This window comes from Hemiscyllium ocellatum, chromosome 5 (genome assembly GCF_020745735.1).
Source record: "Hemiscyllium ocellatum isolate sHemOce1 chromosome 5, sHemOce1.pat.X.cur, whole genome shotgun sequence".
Classification (NCBI taxonomy): domain Eukaryota; kingdom Metazoa; phylum Chordata; class Chondrichthyes; order Orectolobiformes; family Hemiscylliidae; genus Hemiscyllium; species Hemiscyllium ocellatum.
This window is the reverse complement of record NC_083405.1, coordinates 114,393,047-114,412,440: the sequence shown is the minus strand read 5'-3', so window position 1 is coordinate 114,412,440 and position 19,394 is coordinate 114,393,047. Positions and strand designations below refer to the sequence as shown.

At 42.5% G+C, this 19,394-nt stretch overlaps 1 protein-coding gene across 1 annotated transcript in view; it reads right to left on the bottom strand.

Annotated features, from left to right (window-relative positions):
• Positions 1 to 360: 360 nt before the first annotated feature.
• Positions 361 to 19,394, bottom strand: part of vipr2 (vasoactive intestinal peptide receptor 2) — a 128,842-nt gene continuing 109,808 nt past the window's right edge. The window contains exons 10-13 of the mRNA XM_060825725.1: positions 3,483 to 3,574; positions 1,464 to 1,593; positions 1,338 to 1,379; positions 361 to 519 (exon numbers count right to left, since the gene is read on the bottom strand). Of these exons, the coding sequence (XP_060681708.1) occupies positions 361 to 519; positions 1,338 to 1,379; positions 1,464 to 1,593; positions 3,483 to 3,574 (423 nt within the window). The remainder of the gene's footprint in view (positions 520 to 1,337; positions 1,380 to 1,463; positions 1,594 to 3,482; positions 3,575 to 19,394) is intronic.

The window sequence follows — 19,394 nt, the reverse complement described above, 5'->3', positions numbered from 1 at the left end:
TTCCAGGGATTGATGATATGGCTTATCCGTATTGCAAAGAGTTGAATGTGAACTAGGTGAAAAAGTTGACTTCAGAAAGTTTGGTCAATGAATGTTCAAGCTGTTACTTAATTGGTGCAGAAGGAGATATTATAGATAAAAAAAATTCAAGAGACTCTTTAAATGGTGTTGGCCTGTTCTTACTGTTGAAAGTTTTAAGCGTACACATCTCAAAACGCAAATGCTCGAGTGTGGAAGGGAACTATCTGTGCCCGACATTTCCATCAGCTTCTCCCAGATCTCTATCACGGAATTTACGGAGGTCGCTTGATTCTGCTGGAGTTTTGTTAAGGAAAAACACTACAGGCCTTGGAACCACATTTAGACCAGAGATGTTTCCGTCTGCAAGAAGGACTGAGATCGTGTATAGCGGCGAGAATAGCCATTCCCTGAAAATGATGTTCTGTGCTTACTGTAATCAGGCTTCAAGTGACAATCTGAAACCAGGCTCCGCCATTTCTTTTTCAGTTCAACTTGAACCTATATTTTAAGAATGAAGAATGTCAATAATTTTAATTTCATATAGTTTGGTTCTAATATCAAGCCACATAAATATGTAAGAGACACATTCGTATTCTCCCACTCATTTCTAATGATTTGTCTTACTCCTGACATTTTCCTGATGTTGTGTATGAACAACAATCATTGCACAATAGAAAGTCAGAGAGCATTAACCATCAATCTTACTGATTTAATAAGAAAAAGTAATGACTTGACATAGCTACCATTTTAATGTATACTTAAGAAGACGATATACTTAAAGACTTAATTGGCCTTTGAGCTGCTGGCAGTAGGTATCTTGGTTCGTTGCAAACAAGTTCACAAGGTTCCTATCATAGAAACCCTCCAGTGTGGAAGCAGACCATTCAGCCCATTGAGTCCACACTGACACTCTGAAGAGCATACCACCCACACCTGCATTTCCCATGGCTAATTCATCAAGCCTGCACATCCCCTGGACACAATGGGCAATTTAGCATGGCCAATCCCAACCAACCTGCACATCTCTGGACTTGGAGGAAACCCACACAGACACAGGGAGAACGTGCAAACTCCACACAGACAGTTGCCTGAGGCTGGAATTGAACCCAGGTCCTTGGCAGCAGTGCTAACCACTGAACCACCATGCTGCTTATGATACAGCAGTTGTGTCTTTACCTCTGGGCAGGAAGATCCAGGTTCAAGTCTCACCTGCCTTAAATGTGTATCACTGCATGTCTGCAATGGGTTGATTAAAGTAACTCGATACAAGCAAAGTGATGAACTGACAACTTTGACAAAATCAGAAGTTAACTTACCTCACTATTTAAAAAGCAGTACAGGACTGAAACAATAAGCCCCTGCACAAGGAACAAAACAATATGTGAATTCACCATAAATTCATTTGATGTAAGAAATTGGAAGAGGTAGGAATTTTCTTTTACCTGAAAAGATCCGAAACATAATTCAAACGCAATCTGATATTTATTGAAAATATTGTTCTGGAAAATAGCAAACACGATGTAATGTATTCCAAGCAATGGGATGAGGAACAATGTGGACTTGGCAAGTCTCCTGGTGAATTAGGAAGAACAGGAACAATCACTGTGACATATAAATCCAGCAGCTCCATAGCACAAATGTCTCATTATAGCGCGCACAGGAAAGGTCAATTCGAATTGTATACCAGTTGGACCAAACAATACCCACCGTGTTTATAATCAAACGCTACAGCAGGACTATTAACTTGCAAGGGGTTAGAGGCTGTGTGAGGACTAGTTCATTTTAATCAATGGGTTTCATTCAAATGTTGGAGGTGAGGAGCCTGGCTTGAACAGGCAGTTCCCTGGTTTCAGCAGTAGGCAGCTTGCTCACCATCCTGCCAATGTATGGTAGGTACGGAAGGGAGGAGATGGCTCAAGAGGGGGTTCAGGAAGAGAGAGGGGCTAAGATCCAATGGTGCCATGGTCAAAGCTATTCTGTGGGGTCTAGTGCAGACCCCTTGCCTAACCTATCCCCTCAATCATGTTATTTTACTGAGGAGTACCTAATCAGAAGCTTCCAGACTGATCTCTACATTAAAAAGGTCATTAATGTTTATGATTAGATCAGAAAGAATAATGGGTAATGGGTAATACCCTTTGTCTTTCTATTGTACAATCATTATGCCTATGTATATATACCATTGTATCAAGCAGAAATCAGCATTATTCTGTGCAGTTTTGGTTTCTTTTTCTGAAGATTGGTACTCTTGCTCTCGAGAGAGTGTAGCGAAGGTTTACTAGGCTGATTCTGGGGATGACAGGACTAACATATGAGGAGAGATTGACTATGTTTGCTTTCACTGGGGTTCAGTGAGGGGGAATCCCATAGAGACTCATAAAATTCCAACAGGATTCGACAGATAGATGCAGGGAAGATGTTCCTGATGGGGGTTGCATCCAGAACCAGGGGTCACAATCTGAGGATTCAGAATGGACCATGTAGGACAGAGATGAGGAGACATTTCTTCACCCAAAGAGTGGTGAGCCTGTGGAATTCATTACCACAGGAAGTAGTTGATGCCAAAACATTGAATGTATTCATGAAGTGGCTAGATATTGCACTTGGGGCAAATGGGATCAAAGGTTATAGGGAGAAAGCACGATTAGTCTATTGAGTTGGATGATCAGCCATGACCGTGGTGAATGGAGGAGTAGGATCGAAGGACCGAATGGCCTCCTTCCGCTCCTATCTTCTGTGTTTCCATATATTTGTTATGCTGGTCAGGGGAGGGGAAAGGAGGGTGAGTGGAGTGCTTAGACTTGAACTCTCCTGAAATTGCCTGCTTTCTGCTGGACGAAGGGATTGAGAGTCCCTTTCCCACCTCACTAAGGATTAAGTCTTCTGTTGTTTCGTACAAAGATGTGCAGGTTAGGTGAATTGGTCATGCTAAATTGCCCATTGTGTTAGATGCATTAGTCAGGGAAAAATGTACGGTTGGGGAGTGGGTCTGGGTGGGTTAATCTTCGGAGGGTCAGTGTGGACCTGTTGGGCTGAAGGGCCTGTTTCCATTCTGTCGGTAATCTAATCTCAGTTAAAAAAAGGATAAAGCTGCCTTAGTGAGAATAAGGGACAACAGTGCAAGTAAAAGCACAAAGAGCCTTCAACAATCCTGTTGACCTCTACAATGGAATGAATGAGGCACGTCAAGAGACAAATTAGTTAAATGGTACAATAATTCAATATATTTTTCATACAGAATGATCTTAAAAACAGATTTTGATGAATAATTATTGATAAAGTGAACATATATCTCATTATTTGATGGATTTTGACATTTGAGATTTAATAGATCTTCCCAAAACTTCTGAATTGGGACCGATTACACACAAATATTTTGTATTTGAGTCTGTGTGCAATGTGAGAAAGACCCAATATTTTCGCTTATGCTCATAGTTTGAGACAATAAATAAATTGCTTACTTGTACTGTGAGTCGTTGTTGCCCTGAATATCTGGTGACTTTAGTTTCTGCATCAGTATTCGTACAATACTAATAAACAGGAGAAAGTTTAGCTGTAAATTAAACAGAAATGTCTGGATGAGCTGCATGCACTCCTGAGAATACAAAGATACCTTACCTGTTATTCCTGAAGATACATTGAACACATTTTATTTGATAGTTTCACTGCCTTCAGACATGTGCCTTTTGTATATGATACATAACAAGATCACTTGTGTTTCAAAATCGCAGGTTGTGTCACCCATCACCACAAAAACCTCGGTCTGCATCTTTAAAAAGACGTCTGTCTGAATCAGGTGGGAGTGTTGACCATTGTATGTCAGGCCCACCTCTCACTGTGTCAGGTGGACCTAGTGACCAATGATTCCACCCATTCTTGTCACTCCACTGTATAACCCTGTATGTGCTAAAGCCCAGACCAGCTCTCCATGCCGACTGGAGAGGACAGCAACAGCATCTCCAATGTTTTTATGTTTGAGTAAGATTAACTTGAGATGGACAGTAAAAAACAAATAGGGGTCCTTTACATGCAGAGATAGGAGAGTAGATCTTAAGATCATAAGATTTAAGAGCAGAAAGTAGGCCATTCGGCCCGTTGAGTCTGCTTCACCATTCAATGAGATCATGTTGCGATAATCCTCAACTTCGTTTTGCTGTCTTATCCCCATAGCCTTTGATTTCCTTACTGATTAAAAATCTCTCTCAGCCTCCAAATATGTAACAATCCAGGCTCACCAGCTCTCTGTGATAAAGAATTCCACACATTCACTAACCTCTGAGAGAACAAATTCCTCTCCATCACTGTCTTAAATGGGTGACTCCTTACTCAGAGATAATGCCCTCTGGTCCTAGACTAGACTCTATTGCAAGGGCAAACAACCTCTGAGCATGTATCCTGTCAACTCCCTTAAGGAATTTCAATAAGATAGCCTTCCATTCTTTTAAACTCCAATTAGTACAGGACTACTGCACTCAAACTACTCAACTTTTCCTCATAAGATGGTTTCCTCATACTTGGGATCAACTTAGTGAACCATACATGGATAGCCTTGAACCTAATGGCCCAAAACTGTTTACAACACTCTTCGAGGTCAATCTAGTTTCTTGTACAGTTTTAGCAAGGCTACCCTATTTTTATACTCATTTATAATGGGAATAATAGAAACAGCAGGGAAGCTAAATGAATATTGTGCTTTTGTGTCTTTATAGAACATTTCATTTGAAATCTCCCTGAAATAATTCAGATTCAAGCCTGTAGTGACAGTGTCTATCTTTGCTGTCTGGTCGCTCATTGTCCTAAGCCACTTGACAATCGTGATTTCCTCCTCTCAACACCCTGAAATGAGTTCCCACTCTCTTCCCCCTGCTCTCTCTCAGCTTTTTCCATTGACAGTTTCTTGTTCAGTCATGAAAATGCATGCATGGAGTCATTGTCATAGAGTTGCACAGCACAGAAGCAGATTCTTTGGTCCAACTCGTCCATGTCAACCAGATATCCTAAAATAATCTAGTCCTATTTGCCAGTATTTGGTCCATATCCTTCTAAACCCTTCCTATTCATGTACCCATCCAAATGCCTTTTAATTGTACTAATCTCAACCACTTTCTCTGGCAGCTCATTCCATTCACACACCACCCTCTGTGAAAAGGTTTCCTCTTTTTTTTATTCTTCTCCTCTCACCTTAAACCTATGCCCTCTAGTTTTGGAATCCCCTACCTGGGGAAAAAGACCTTGGCCGTTCACCCTATCCATGCCCATCATGGTCTTATAAATCTCTATAAGGTCACCCCATAGCCTCTGATGCTCCAGGGAAAATAGCCCCAGCTTTTTCAACCTCTCCCTATAGCTCTAAACCTCCAACCCCAACAACATCCTTGTAAATCTTCTCTGCACCCTTTCAAGTTAAAATCTTTCCTACTCCTCGGATGCTGTCTGACCAGCTGTGCTTTTCCAGCTCTATACTTTTTGACCCCAACATCATTCCTATAGCAGGGAAACCATTAGTGAGCACAGTATTCCAAAAGTGGCCTAAACAATGTCATGTACAGCTACAACATGACTTCCCCACTCCAGTACTCAATATTCTGACCAATAAAGGCCAGTGTACCAAATGTTCTGTTCACTACCTTGTCTACCTGCGACTCCACCTTCAAGGAACTATGAACCTGCTCCGCCAAGGTTTCTTTGTTCAGCAACACTACCCAGGATCCTCCCATTAAGTGTTGCAGTCCTGTACTGATTGGCCTTTCCAAAATGCAGCATCTCATATTTAAATTAAACTCCATCTGCCACTCCTCAGCCTATCGAACCATCTGATCACAGTCCCATTGTACTCTGTTACCCTCTTCACTGTCCATTATACCACCAATTCTGGTGTCAGCTGCAAACTTACTAACTATTCTTTCTATATTCACATCCAAATCATTTATATAAATGCCGAAAAGCAGTAGACCCAGCACTGATCCCTCTGGTACACTGCTGGTCACAGGCCTCCTGTCTGAAAAGCAACCTTCCACCACCACCCTTTGAATGGAGTTGGTTTCTTTTCCTTGAGCACTTCAGCCTCTTGTTTTTTTAAAATTGTCTTAATATCACCCTCTATAATCATGCGTCTGGGCCCATTCTCTGCTCCCCTTCCCTTCCCTCACATGCAGTCTCCACTGTAACATGTGGCCTCTTCCTTCACGTTAGGACTATGGGAAGAAGGCAGCTGTTCCTATGGGATGGACTCTACCTGAATCATGTTGAGACCAGAGCCCTGGCAAATTGTACATGGGGAAGGGTGTGTGTGTGTGTGTGTGTGTGTGTGTGTGTGTGTGTGTGTGTGTGTGTGTGTGTGTGTGTGTGTGTGTGTGTTCAGGTGCGTGTTCAGGTGCGTGAAAAAGTACGGAAAATGTTAAAGTGTCAGGAGGGCTCAACCACTCATAGGGCAGAGAGTAGGGAAAAAGTGAAGAGTCTAATTTCAGGCACAGCAAATAAGTGGACAGGCATGAGAAAGGCTGAGGTTAATGTATTTAAATGCACACAGTATATGAGACAAGGACAATGATGTTGTAGTGCAGATTGAAATTGGCAGGTACAATGTTGTGGATATCACAGAGTCCAGAGTGTGGTGCTGGAAAAGCACAGCAGGTCAGGCAGCATCCGAGCAGCAGGAGAATCCTCATTTCGAGCATAAGCCCTTCATAAGCTCCTTCCTGGATATCACAGGGATGTGGCTGCAAGGGGATCAGGGCTGGAGAAATGGCAGATGGAGTTAATTTAGATAAATGCAAGGTATTGTCTTTCGGAAAAGCAAACCAGGACAGGACTCAATCAGTTAATGGTTGGGCCCTGGGGAGGGTTGTCGAACAGACATACCTAGGGGTGCAGGTTCATAGCTCCTTGAAAGTGGAATCACAGATCGACAGGGTGGTGACCTGTTTGTTTTCATCTGTCAGAACGGAGAACTATCCAAGGATATGCATCCTATTGAAAGGACAGGCAGATGGGCAGAGGGGGTGGGGATGGCGTGTCAGTGAAAAAAATGAAATTACATTGATAGCAAGAAGTGATACAGAGTCAGTAGGCATAGAATCTATTTGGTAGAGTTGACAAAGCACAAAGGGGAAAAGACCCTAATGGGAATTGTGTATAGGCCTCCTAGCAGTTATCAGTATGTCATACAGTCAAAGAGGTTACAGCGCAATTCATCTAGTTCCATTTGCCTGTGTTTAATCCATATCCCTCCGTACCTATTTCATCCATCTACCTCTCCAAATGTTTCTTAAATGACAAAGTTGTACTCACCTCCATCACTACCTTTGGCAGCCTATTCCAGACACTCACCACCCTCTGTGTGAAAAAAATTACCTCACGGACCCTTTTGTATCTCTCTCCTTAAATCTATGCCCTATAGTTTTAGACTCCCCTATCATAGAGTCATAGAGATGTACAGCATGGAAACAGCCCTTCGGTCCAACCTGTCCATGCCGACCAGATATCCCAATCCAATCTAGTTCCACCTGCCAGCACCCGGCCCATATCCCTCCAAACCCTTCCTATTTATATACCCATCCAAATGCCTTTTAAATGTTGCAATTGTACCAGCCTCCACCACATCCTCTGGCAGCTCATTCCATACACGTACCACCCTTTGCGTGAAAACGTTGCCCCTTAGGTCTCTTTTATATCTTTCCCCTCTCACCCTAAACCTATGCCCTCTAGTTCTGGACTCCCCGATCCCAGGGAAAAGACTTTGTCTATTTACCCTATCCATGCCCCTCATAATTTTTTAAACCTCAATAAGGTCACCCCTCAGCTTGCGATGCTCCAGAGAAAATAGTTCCAGCCTGTTCAGCCTCTACCTAATAGCTATTATCTATACCTCTCATGATTTTATAGACCTCTATAAAGTCACCCCTCAGTCTCCTCCGAAAAAAGTCCCAGCCTATTCAGCCTCTTCTTAAAACACAAACTTTCCAGTCCAGGATGCATCCTTTTCTGCACTCTTTCTCAGTTAATAATATCCTTTCTACAGTAGGGTGACCAGAACTGCAAGCAATACTTCTAACCTGGCCTTACCAACATTTTGTCCAGCTGCAACAAAATGTCCCTACTCCGATACTCAATGCTCTGACCAATGAATGCAAGCTTGCCGAAAGTCTTCTTCACCACCCTGTCTACCACTTTTAAAAAAGCTATGAACCTGTACCCCTAAGTATCTATTTGGCAACACTCCCCAGTGTCCTACCATTAAACTGTATGACTCCTGACCGGGTTTGATCGACCAAAATGCAACATCTTGCATTCGTTTAAACACCATCTGCTCTTCCTCAGCCCACTGACCCAGTTGATCAAGATCTTGTTGTATTCCCAGGTAACCTTCTTTGCTGTCCAGTATACCACCAATCTTGGTGGTACTTACTAATCATACCTCTGAAAATGTCATCCAAATCACTGACATAAATAACGAAGAAGAGTTGACCTAGCACCGAACCCTGTGTCACACCAGTTACAACAGGTCTCCAGTTTGAAAAACAATCTTCTACTACCACTCTCTATCTTCTATTTTCAAGCCAATTTTGTATCCAATTGGCTAGCTCTCACTGGATCCTGTGAGATTTAACCCTACTGAAGAACATACAATGTTGTACCTTGTCAAAGGTCTTGTTGAGATCCATGTAGACAACATCTACCACACTGCACTCATCTACTTTCTCGGTCACCCTTCAAAATAACTCAAACAAATTTATGAGACACTCTGGGAAGAAAATAAATCAGGAGTTAGGAAAGGCATGTAAGAAAGGCACCATTACAATAATCATGGGGAGCTTCAATAAGGAAGTAGATAATGATCTCTAGAAGGAAATTTGTGGAAGGTCAACAAGATGATTATTTGGAGCAGCTTGCGATAGAGCCTACTAGGGAACAGTCAATTCTGGATTTGGTGATGGAGAATGAAGCAGACTTCATTTGGAAGCTTAAGGTGAAGGAATCTCTAAGGGCAGTGACCAAAATATTCTAGAGTCAGAAGTCACACGACACCAGGTTATAGTCAAACAAGTTTATTTCAAATCACAAGCTTTCGGAGCACTACTCCTTCATCAGGTGAAATAGCTGAGTAGATTGTAGAGATATTGATGATGATCTTTCTGGAATCATGGAGGGTCCCAGAGGACAGGTAAGTGGCCAGTGTAACACCCCTGTTTAAGAAAAGGGTGAGGCAGAACATAGGAAACTATAGGCTGGTGAGCCTGACCTCAGTCATTGGTAAGATCTTAGAGTCCGTTATTAAGGATGAGATTGCAGAGTACTTGGAAGTACATGATAAAATAGGGCTGGGGTCAGCACAGCTTTGTCAAGGGGACGTCATATCTGACAAATCTGTTAGAATTCTTTGAGGAGGTAATGAGCCAGTTAGGCAAAGGCAAGCCAATGGACGTGACCTATTTGAATTTCCAGAAGGCCTTTGACAAGGTGCCGCACAGGAGGCTGCTGAATAAGATAAGAGCCCATAGTGTTAGGGGCAAGATACTGGCATGGATAGAGGATTGGTTGACAGGCAGAAGGCAGAGAATGGAGATAAAGGGGTCTTTTCAGAATGGCAATTGGTGAAAATGGAGTTCTACTGGGACCACAAGTATTCACATTATATAGTAACGATCTGGAGGAAGAGTCTGAGGGCATTGTTGCTATGCTTGTAGATGATACAAAGCTAGGTGAAGGGATAGGTAGTGTTGAGAAAATGTTGAGAAGGACTTGGAAAGGCAAGCAGAGTGGGCAAAGAAGTGGCACATAGAATATAACGTGGGAAAGTATGAAATTATGTACTTTTATTGAAAGAATAGAGGTGTAGACTAATTTTTAAATGGTGAAAGGCTTCAGAAATCTGAGGTGCAAAGGGACTTGGGAGTCCTAGTTGAGGATTCTCTTAATGTTAACATGTAGGTACAGTGACAATTAGGAAGTTAAATGCAATGTTAGCATTCATTTCGAGAGGGCTAGAATACAAGAACAGAGAGGTACTGCTGAGGCTGCATATGGCTCTGGTCAGACTGCACTTATGATACTGCGAGCACACAGGAGGTTGACCAGAATGTTTCCAAGGTTGGAGGGTTTGTCATATGAGGAGCAGTTGAGGATTCTGGGTCTGTACTCGATGGAGGTTGGAAGGATGAGGGGTGGATCTGACTGAAATGTACAGAATACTGAGAGGCCTGGATAGAGTGGATTTGGAGAAGACATTTCCATGAGTAGAAGAGATTAGGATCTGAGGGCACACCCTCAGAGTGAAGGGATGACCCTTTAGAATTGTGATGAAGGGGAATTTTCTTATGCCAGAGGTTGGTGAATCTGTGGGACTCATTGCCCCAGGGGGCAGTGGAGACCAAGTTATCGAATGTATTTAAGACAGAGATAGATAGGTTCTTGTAAAGGATCAAAATTATGAGGAGAAGGCAGGAGAATTTCAGGAATGATCAAGTAGTGGAGCAGACTCGATGGGTCCAATGGCTTAATTCTGCTCCTATGTCTTATGGTCTTACAGAATGCTTTGTATGAATCTTCCTCCACCATATTCTCAGGCAGTGTATTCCAGATTTTGGCCACATGTATGTGAAATAGTCTTTTCTCATATCATTTTTGTTCCTTTTGCCAACTATCTGAAATCAGTGCTGTCTGCTCCTGTTCACCTTTTCGCCTTTACCCTTTGTTTCATATTTCTTTCATTTTGCTGTTTCTACCAAAACAAATTATTTCACATTTCTCCACATTGAAATTCTCCACCCAACTTGCCTGCTTCCTTTCGAAGATCTACATTATCTTCCTTACAAAGTTTGCAATGTATCCAAGGTTCATATCAACTGCAAAGCTTCAGATTGTAGCCAATGCACCAAGTCCTAGATCATTGATTTGGAGTCGGGGTAAGGGTCCCAATACTAACCACCAGGGAATGCCACCACAAGGCTTTCTCCAGTTCGAGAAACATCCACGAACCACTTTTCTCTGTTTCCTGTCAGAAAATCAATTTTGCATTCATATTTCTACTGTTCTTACAATTTGACAAACCTTGCTTACAAGTCTGTTGTGTAGCATTGTGTCAAAAGCCTTTTCGAAGCCGAGGTACACCACTTCAACAGCATCAATCCTTTCTATTATTTCATCAAAAAATTTCCAGCTAGATAGATTGAAGAAGTTGCGACTACTCTCCTTGGAGAGAAGAAGATTTGAGCTTTTGGGAGAGGCTGAGCAGGCTGGGGCTGTTTTCCGTGGAGCGTCAGAGGCTGAGGGTGACCTTAGAGGTTTACAAAATCATGAGGGGCATGGATAGGGTAAATAGACAAAGTCTCTTCCCTGGAGTGGGCGAGTCCAGAACGAGAGGGCATAGGTTTAGGGTGAGAGGGGAGAGATATAAAAGAGACCTAAGGGGCAACCTTTTCACACAGAGGGTGCTACGTGTATGGAATGAGCTGCCAGAGGAAGTGGTGGAGGCTGGTACAATTGCAACATTTAAAAGGCATTTGGATGGGTATATGAATGGGAAGGGTTTGGAGGGATATGGGCCGGGTGCTGGCAGGTGGGACTAGATTGGGTTGGGATATCTGGTTGGCATGGACGGTTTCGACCGAAGCATCTGTTTCCGTGCTGTGCATCTCTATAACTCTATGATTAAAATTGAGGGTGGATTTAATCAAGGTTTTCAAGAGCATTAGTGGGCTGGACACAGTAGATAGGGAGAAGTTGTTCCTGCTCATAATAGAAATGAAAGGTTATTTATTTAAAATGATGTGCAAACAAAGCAAGGACGATATGAGAAAAACATATTCACACAGAGAGTAGTTAGGGTGTGAAATGCACTGCCTGGAAATGTGATGGAGGCAGGTTCAATTGAAGCATTCAAAAGAGCATGGATGTTTATTGGGATTGAAATAACGTGTAGAGATATAGAGGACAGGCAGGAAATTGGCACTAGAGAATAGAACTAATGCAGGCACAATGGGCTGAATGGCCTCCTTCTGTGCGTGCCAATTCTGTGATTCTCTATGATTGCATGATTGATAGTTAAACACGATTTTCCCTTGAGAAATCCATGCTGACTTTCCTGAATTAACCTGTGTTTGCCCACATAGCTATTAATGTTGCTGGGAACACAAGTATCTGCAAGTTCTCCTCTAAGCCACTCACCATCCTGACTTTGAAGTATATTGCTGTTCCTTCACCGTTACTGGTTCAAAATCCTGGAATTCCCTCCCCAGGGGTATTGTGGGCCAACCTACATGGACTGCAGCAGTTCAAGATTGCAGCTCACTACCCTCTTCTCAAGGGCAATTGAAGACAGGGAATAAGTGTTGGCCCAGCTAGTGAAGAGTAAAAAGTGAGGTCTGCAGATGCTGGAGATCAGAGCTGAAAATGTGTTGCTGGTTAAAGTGCAGCAGGTCAGGCAGCATCCAAGGAACAGGAAATTCGACGTTTCGGGCACAAGCCCTTCATCAGGAATCCTGAAGAAACCCTTCATTCCTGATGAAGGGCTTGTGCCCGAAACGTCGAAACGTCAACACATTTTCTGCCCAGCTAGTGAAGAACACATCCCCTGAATTTATATTAAAAAGAGTCCTGTGCTATTACTTCTAGAAATTTCTCCACCACTGAAGTTAAACTGATTGACCTGTGGAATTTATTTGGCCTCCTATGCTGTCAAGTTCTGTCACAGCTGGTGTGACAGGAAGGGAAATTCCTGCCTTTTTAAATTGTTCACTTCAGTGTCATCACTTGAAGTCAAATCGGTGACGAGTATGGGATTTGTATGAATAATACTATTTATTTATGTTCTCATATCAGGAGCACTTGTGGAACAAAGACTTGTAAGCTGTTCCCAAGCTGCTTCAAAGCAAGAGAACAGCTGGAGTAGGTCAAAAGTAGCATTAAAAATGTGCAAAAGCATTACTTTATCTGTTGCTGAATTTTAATCAAAGAAAAACGTCACCCCAGTGAGACACTGTCTCATTTCCAAGGAATGTAATTATGGGTTAGCGGAATTATTTATCTGGATCAAGAGTGACAAGGGACCAGTGGGGAGTGATTAACGGTTCTATGAAACACTAGAGAGAATCAGCAGCAAGAATTTTATTGACACACACAGGATTGGAAATTTTTGTTTAATTCAAATAACCTCTCTCTCAGGTGGCTTGGTATCAAGGTGTCAGGCATGACATGTGGACGGAATATTTCTGTGGAGTTGAATTTCCTATCACTGGGATCGTCGAAGGGCAAATGAACCCACCCAAATTGTTTCTGGGAGGTGTCGGACTCGTAATCACCAGCCTACAGTTGGACCTCCATCAGGGAGAGCCTTTATTCAGCTGAGAATGGCAAGCCATCCACAAGGACTTGCCAGGTGACCTCGGCTTGTAGTGGGCTGTGACGGTGGTTGCAGGTAGTTCATTCACTTATGTAGGTTTTCTGTGTCGAAAACTTTTCAGAGATTTACTAACATCGGTTCCACCTTTTCCTTTGCAGGCCCTTTTCCGGTCCAGAGGTCAAGAAGTCACTACAGAAGAGCTCAACTCTTTCTTTGAGAAAACAGACCCACCATCAAATGAACAGCACTCCCACCTGAGCAGGGTAACAATAACAACAATCCAGAAGTAGAGGGAAACAGGGAGGGACTAAACCAATATAGTTTTGGTAGTGAGATAAAGTACCCAGCTCTCTTTTTTAAATCAACCTGCTCTGACTTACTATAACAAACCGCTGGAGTAGGTGGGACTTGAATCTTGCATCTTCTGCCCCAAAGATAGGGACATTACTGCTGCATCACAACAGCTCCCTCCCACCTTCACCCTCCACCCCAGAACTCAGCTTGTAAATACAAAGTTCGAGGGCTTTTGATTATCTCTGAGGCTGACCTGGTTATCTAACTTGACACCAGCACTGACGCTGAGACAACTTCAAAGATAACTATCAGTTTTTGGTGAAGCTGGCAACTGGGACATTGTGAATGAGGAGCTGGTGGGGATGATGGCCGTGGTGGCTGGGGTATGGTGGAGAGGCTCATTCCATTGGCACACATAGGCATGGACCAGAGAATGCCACACATGGAGGACATGCCTACCCCACAGGAGCCAGCTGACAAGTCACTGGCACAGGGCATGGTTCGTAACTGGAACCATGATGTGGTACATTTGGCTCCTGGTGTGTGGGTTCCTGCCAAAATCAATATGTCACAATGGCAGAAAGGCATCAGACTCCTCTCCCGTGGAGACCCTCTGCCACACTGCCAACCTTGTTCACCACTCACGCTCTTTTCAATGGACTGGGAAATGTCACTCCTGAGTGTAATTTATGCTGACACTCCAGTGAACTCTTGACAGAGTGCTGCATTGTGGCAAGTCCTTTGAATTATTTGAGAAACACCTTTGATGAAGAACTCGTGAAGTCTCTTGGTGTCTGGATCAATCTTGACCCCTCAACCAACATTGCTAAAACATGTACTTCACTGTCATTTGTGGGATCTTGTGCTCAAATTGTTGCATTTCCTACATAACAACAATGACTACATTTCATTGGATGGAAAGAGATTCAGAATGCCCTGAAACTGCATAAAGGTCCATTAAATGTAAGCTGTTTCTTTCTGAGTCCCTGTCTCTCTCTCTCTCTCTCTCTCTCTGTGTCCTGGTGATATGTGAGAATGTTAGCAATCTTTAGCTTGATATGAAGGAGGTCAGGGAATTCTCAAAGTGTCATGCCTGAACTGCACTGCACTGTGTGATTTTTAACTTTGCCAAAGAACAAATGCCCTAACTGGGAGAAATTGGAAGTTGCTGGGTGACTGTCTACATCAATAATTTGTAGTCTGTGAAGTGTTTTGGGATGTTTCTGAGAGACATCATAAACAAGTCTGCCTCTCTTCTAGATAGCAATTCAAGCACTTTTGACTTCATGACAAAGAAATCTGTCCAATCTTCAGTGAGAATCTTTTCAGAAGGAAAGATGGGACTCTAACCCCATGCCCCAGTTTCCTCGATTACAGAGCCATACAGGCCCTTTGGCCCACCATGTCTGTGACTGACAAACACCAAACTTCACCAATCCCATTTACCTGCACTTGGTCCATGGTCTACTGTGCACTGGCATTTTAAGTGCTCATCCAGAATCTTCTTAAATGTTGCAAGAGTATCTACCTTCACACTGTTGGGAATTTAAATCTAAATCACCCTTTCATTTGGCTTGTTCCATATTTCACCCATTCTCTGGGTGAAATGCCTTTTTTTCTCAGATCACTTCTAAACCATTTACTTCTCACCTTAAATTTATAGTCACTGGTCTTCGACATATCTGCCATACGGAATAGATTCTCAATACTTTGACAATGCCTCTCTCAGTTTTGTATACCTCCATCAGCTTCCCCTCTCTGCCTCTTCTGCTCCAAAAAAAGCAAACCCAGTCTAGTCTCTCCTCATAACTGAGATTTTTCATCCCAGACAACATCCTGGTGAATCCCCTCCATTTTGTGATAGGCCTGGGCTAACTCAGGGCTTGTGAGTTCGTATTATGCTTATTTCAATCTTACAGTTTAATTGCAAATTTTTTTTATTATTGGATCATTATTCTGCTTTTAATTGAATATTCTTTTAATTTATTTCTGATATTATTAACAGATTGGGAATTGACTTTGCTAATGCACTGTTTGCCACTTTTGAACTCATTGCTTAGAAATTCTTTGAAGCATCGAATATTTTCACTACATTGGTGTAATTTTTTTCCCCCAACCATTTCCATCAGTATCATCCTTACTCTCCTGAATTCAGAATTTGCAGGGTGATGGGGAAAAGGCAGGGGAAATAGCACAAGGTGTTCTTCAGAGAGTTAACACACAATCAACAGGCTGAATGGCCTCCATTCTATGATTCAGTGGATCTAAGTAGTCAGTAACTGCGCACCAATGGTATAAATTAACAAAGCTGTATTGCAAGAAGTCTTACTTCAGCAGATATTGGAGGCAAAGGTAAGATTTCCATTTTGAGCTTTCATATCTTAGAATCAGTCATATAGCATTGAAAGAGACCATTTGACCTCCCTTAGCATGCCCAATTAAAACAGCTATCCTATTAAATTACAGTCTAGTCACTTATTCTCAGAGAAGAACATTTCAGATCATTTCTTTGTCTTGGTCCCTACTCAAGTCCCTCTCTCTCAACAAATCCGTCTTCATTCTGTGTGTGTTCCTAAAGAAAAATCTCTCCCAGTTCAGCCACAAATGCACTAAGTAAAGTTCAACTGGCCCTTCTTTCACCATGTTAAAAAGCACACAACACCAGGTTATAGTCCAACAGGTTCAATTGGTGTTGTGTGATTTTTACCTTTGTACACCCCAGTACAACACCGGCATCTCCAAATCATGACTTCATTCACCATGGTACTCACGAACTCCCAATCTCCTTAACCATTCTCTCGCTGTAAGAGAGCACATTGTTTCATTTTTAGACAATGGCCTGTAATTTAGAAAAAGCACAACACTTTAAAAAAGAGAGAATTAGGACTTTTTAAAAATCGCTTGTGGGTGTGGGACATGGGCATTACTGGCTGGACCAGCATTTATTACCCGTCCCTAGCTGCCCTTGAGAAGGTGCTAATGATCTGCTTTCTTGAACCATTCCAGTCCACCTGCTGTGGGTTGACACAAAATGTCCTTAGTGAGGAAATTTCCGGGTTTTTACCCAGCAACAGTAAAGGAAAAGTCAGGATGGTGAGTGGCATGGAGGGGAAGTTGCTGGTGGTGTTCCCATGTATCTGCTACCCTTGTCCTTCTAGATGGAAATGGTTGTGGGTTTGGAAGGTGCTGTCTGAGGATCTTTGGTGAATTTCTTCAGTGCATCTTGTAAATTGTATACACTGCTATTACTGAGCATTGATGGTGAAGGGAGTGGATGTAGTGCAATTCAAGTGGGCTGACTGAGTGTTGTTGGAGTCGGCAATTGGAGAGTATTCCATCACAGTCTTGACTTGTTCCTTGTAAATGGTGGACAGGATTTGGAGAATCAGCAGGTGAGTTACTCACTGCAATATTCTTAGCTTCTGACCTGCTCTTGTAGTTTATCTGGTGAGTCCAGATGAGTTTCTGGTCAATGGTAACCCCAAGGATGTTGATAGTGGGGGATTCAGTAATGGTACATCATTGAATGTCGATGGGCAGAGGTTAAATTGTCCCTTATTGGGGGCGGTCATTGCTTGACACTTGTGTGGTGCCAATGTTATTTGTCACTTGTCAGCTCAAGCCTGGATATTGTGCAGACCTGCATTTGAACAAAGACTGGTTCAGGATATAAGGAGTCATAAATAGTGCTAATCATTGTGCAATCATTGGCGAACATCCACACTTCTGACCTTATGATGGAGGGAAGGTCATTAATGAAGCAGCTGAAGATGGTTGGGCCATGGACACTACCCTGAGGAGCTCCTGCAGAGATGTTCTGGAGCTGAGATGACTGGCCTCCAACAACCACAGCAAGCTTCTTATGTGCCAGGTATGACTCCAACCAGTGGAGAAGTTGCCCCCTGAATACCCATTGATCCCAGTTCTGCTAGGGCTCCTTGATACCATACTAGGTCGAATGTGGCCTTGATGCTGATTTCTTTGCAATTTTGGGAAAATAAAATGTAAAACTCATTGGTGCAGACAAAACAATGTTATTTTTTTGGGGACACTGAGTCCAGATTATGTGGTACTCGTTATTATAGATTTTGAAGAGTTTAGCATAGAAACAAGTCTCTGATTGGCCAGGTGCACGTTAACACAGACTCTGAGTGGAGTGAAACAGAGAGCGAGAGAGAGAGAGCGAGAGAGCACGAGTGATAGAGCGAGAGAGAGCGCGAGAGAGAGCGAGAGAGACAGCGAGAGAGAGAGCGAGAGAGAGAGGGGCAAGGAGACCTTCAGAAATTGGCTTCATTGATCTTGCTCTCTCTCTTTCTCTGTGTAGCTGCATTCCAGAATTTTCTGTTGAATCAGCAGAAAAACTATATATAAAAATACTGAAAGGAATAATTCTAAAAATCAAAGACAACAAAATTACCAAGACAACCAAGCAAACACTAAACTACACAGTGACTAGTACTGTGCAGATGACATTGAGGCATTATCGAAGGACTGAGGATTGCAAAACTAACCTATCTCATTACAAGACCATAAGACACAGGAGCAGGAATAGGTCATTTGGTCCAACAACATTATTCTTCCATTCATTGAGATTATGACTGGTCTGATAATCCTCAATTCCATTTTCCTGTCTTTTCTCTTAACTCTTGATTCCTTTACTTATTTAAAATATGTCTATCTCAGCCTTAAATATACTTACTAATCCTGCCTCGACAGCCCTCTTCTGAGAGAAGAAATTCTTCCTCCGAGTGTGGGAATCGTGGCTTACTAAAGAAGTTGAATTTCTTGTCAAGAGGAAGAAGGAGGCTTATGTTCGGATGAGATGTGAAGGCTTAGTTAGGGCGCTTGAGAGTTACAAGTTAGCCAGGAAAGGCCTAAAGAGAGAGCTAAGGAGAGATAGGAAGGGACACGATAAGTCTTTGGCAGGTAGGATCAAGGAAAACCCTAAAGCTTTCTATAGGTATATCAGGAAAAAAAGAATGACTAGAGTAAGATTAGGGCCAGTCAAGGACAGTAGTGGGAAGGTGTGTGTGGAGTCCAAAGAGATAGGAAAGGTGCTAACTGAATATTTTTCGTCAGTATTCACACAGGAAAAATACAATGTTGTTGAGGAGAAAACTGAGATACAAGCTATTAGATGAGATGGAATTGAGGTTCATAAGGAGGAGGTGTTAGCAATTCTGGATAGTGTGAAAATAGATAAATCCACCTGGGCCTGATGGAATTTATCCTAGGATTCTTTGGGAAGTTCGGGAGGAGATTGCAGAGCCTTTAGCTTTGGTCTTTATGTCACCATTGTCTTTGAGAATAGTGCCAGAAGACTGGAGGATAGCACATGTTGTCCCCTTGTTCAAGAAGGGGAGTAGAGACAACCCTTGTAATTATAGACCAGTGAGCCTTAGTTCTGTTGTGGGTAAAGTTTTGGACAGAATTAAAAGAAAGAGGGTTTATAATCATCTAGAAAGGAATAATTTGATTAGGGATAGTCAACACAGTTTTGTGAAGGGTAGGTTGTGCCTCACAAACCATATTGAGTTCTTTGAGGAGGTGGCCAAACAGGTCATAAAGCAGCTGATGTGGTGTATATGGATTTCAGTTGAAAAGATTCCCCACAGTAGGCTATTGCAGAAAATACGGACGCATGGGATTGAGGGTGATTTAATGGTTTGGATCAGAAATTGGCTAGCTGTAATAAGACAGAGGGTGATGGTTGATGGGAAATGCTTATCCTGGAGTTCAG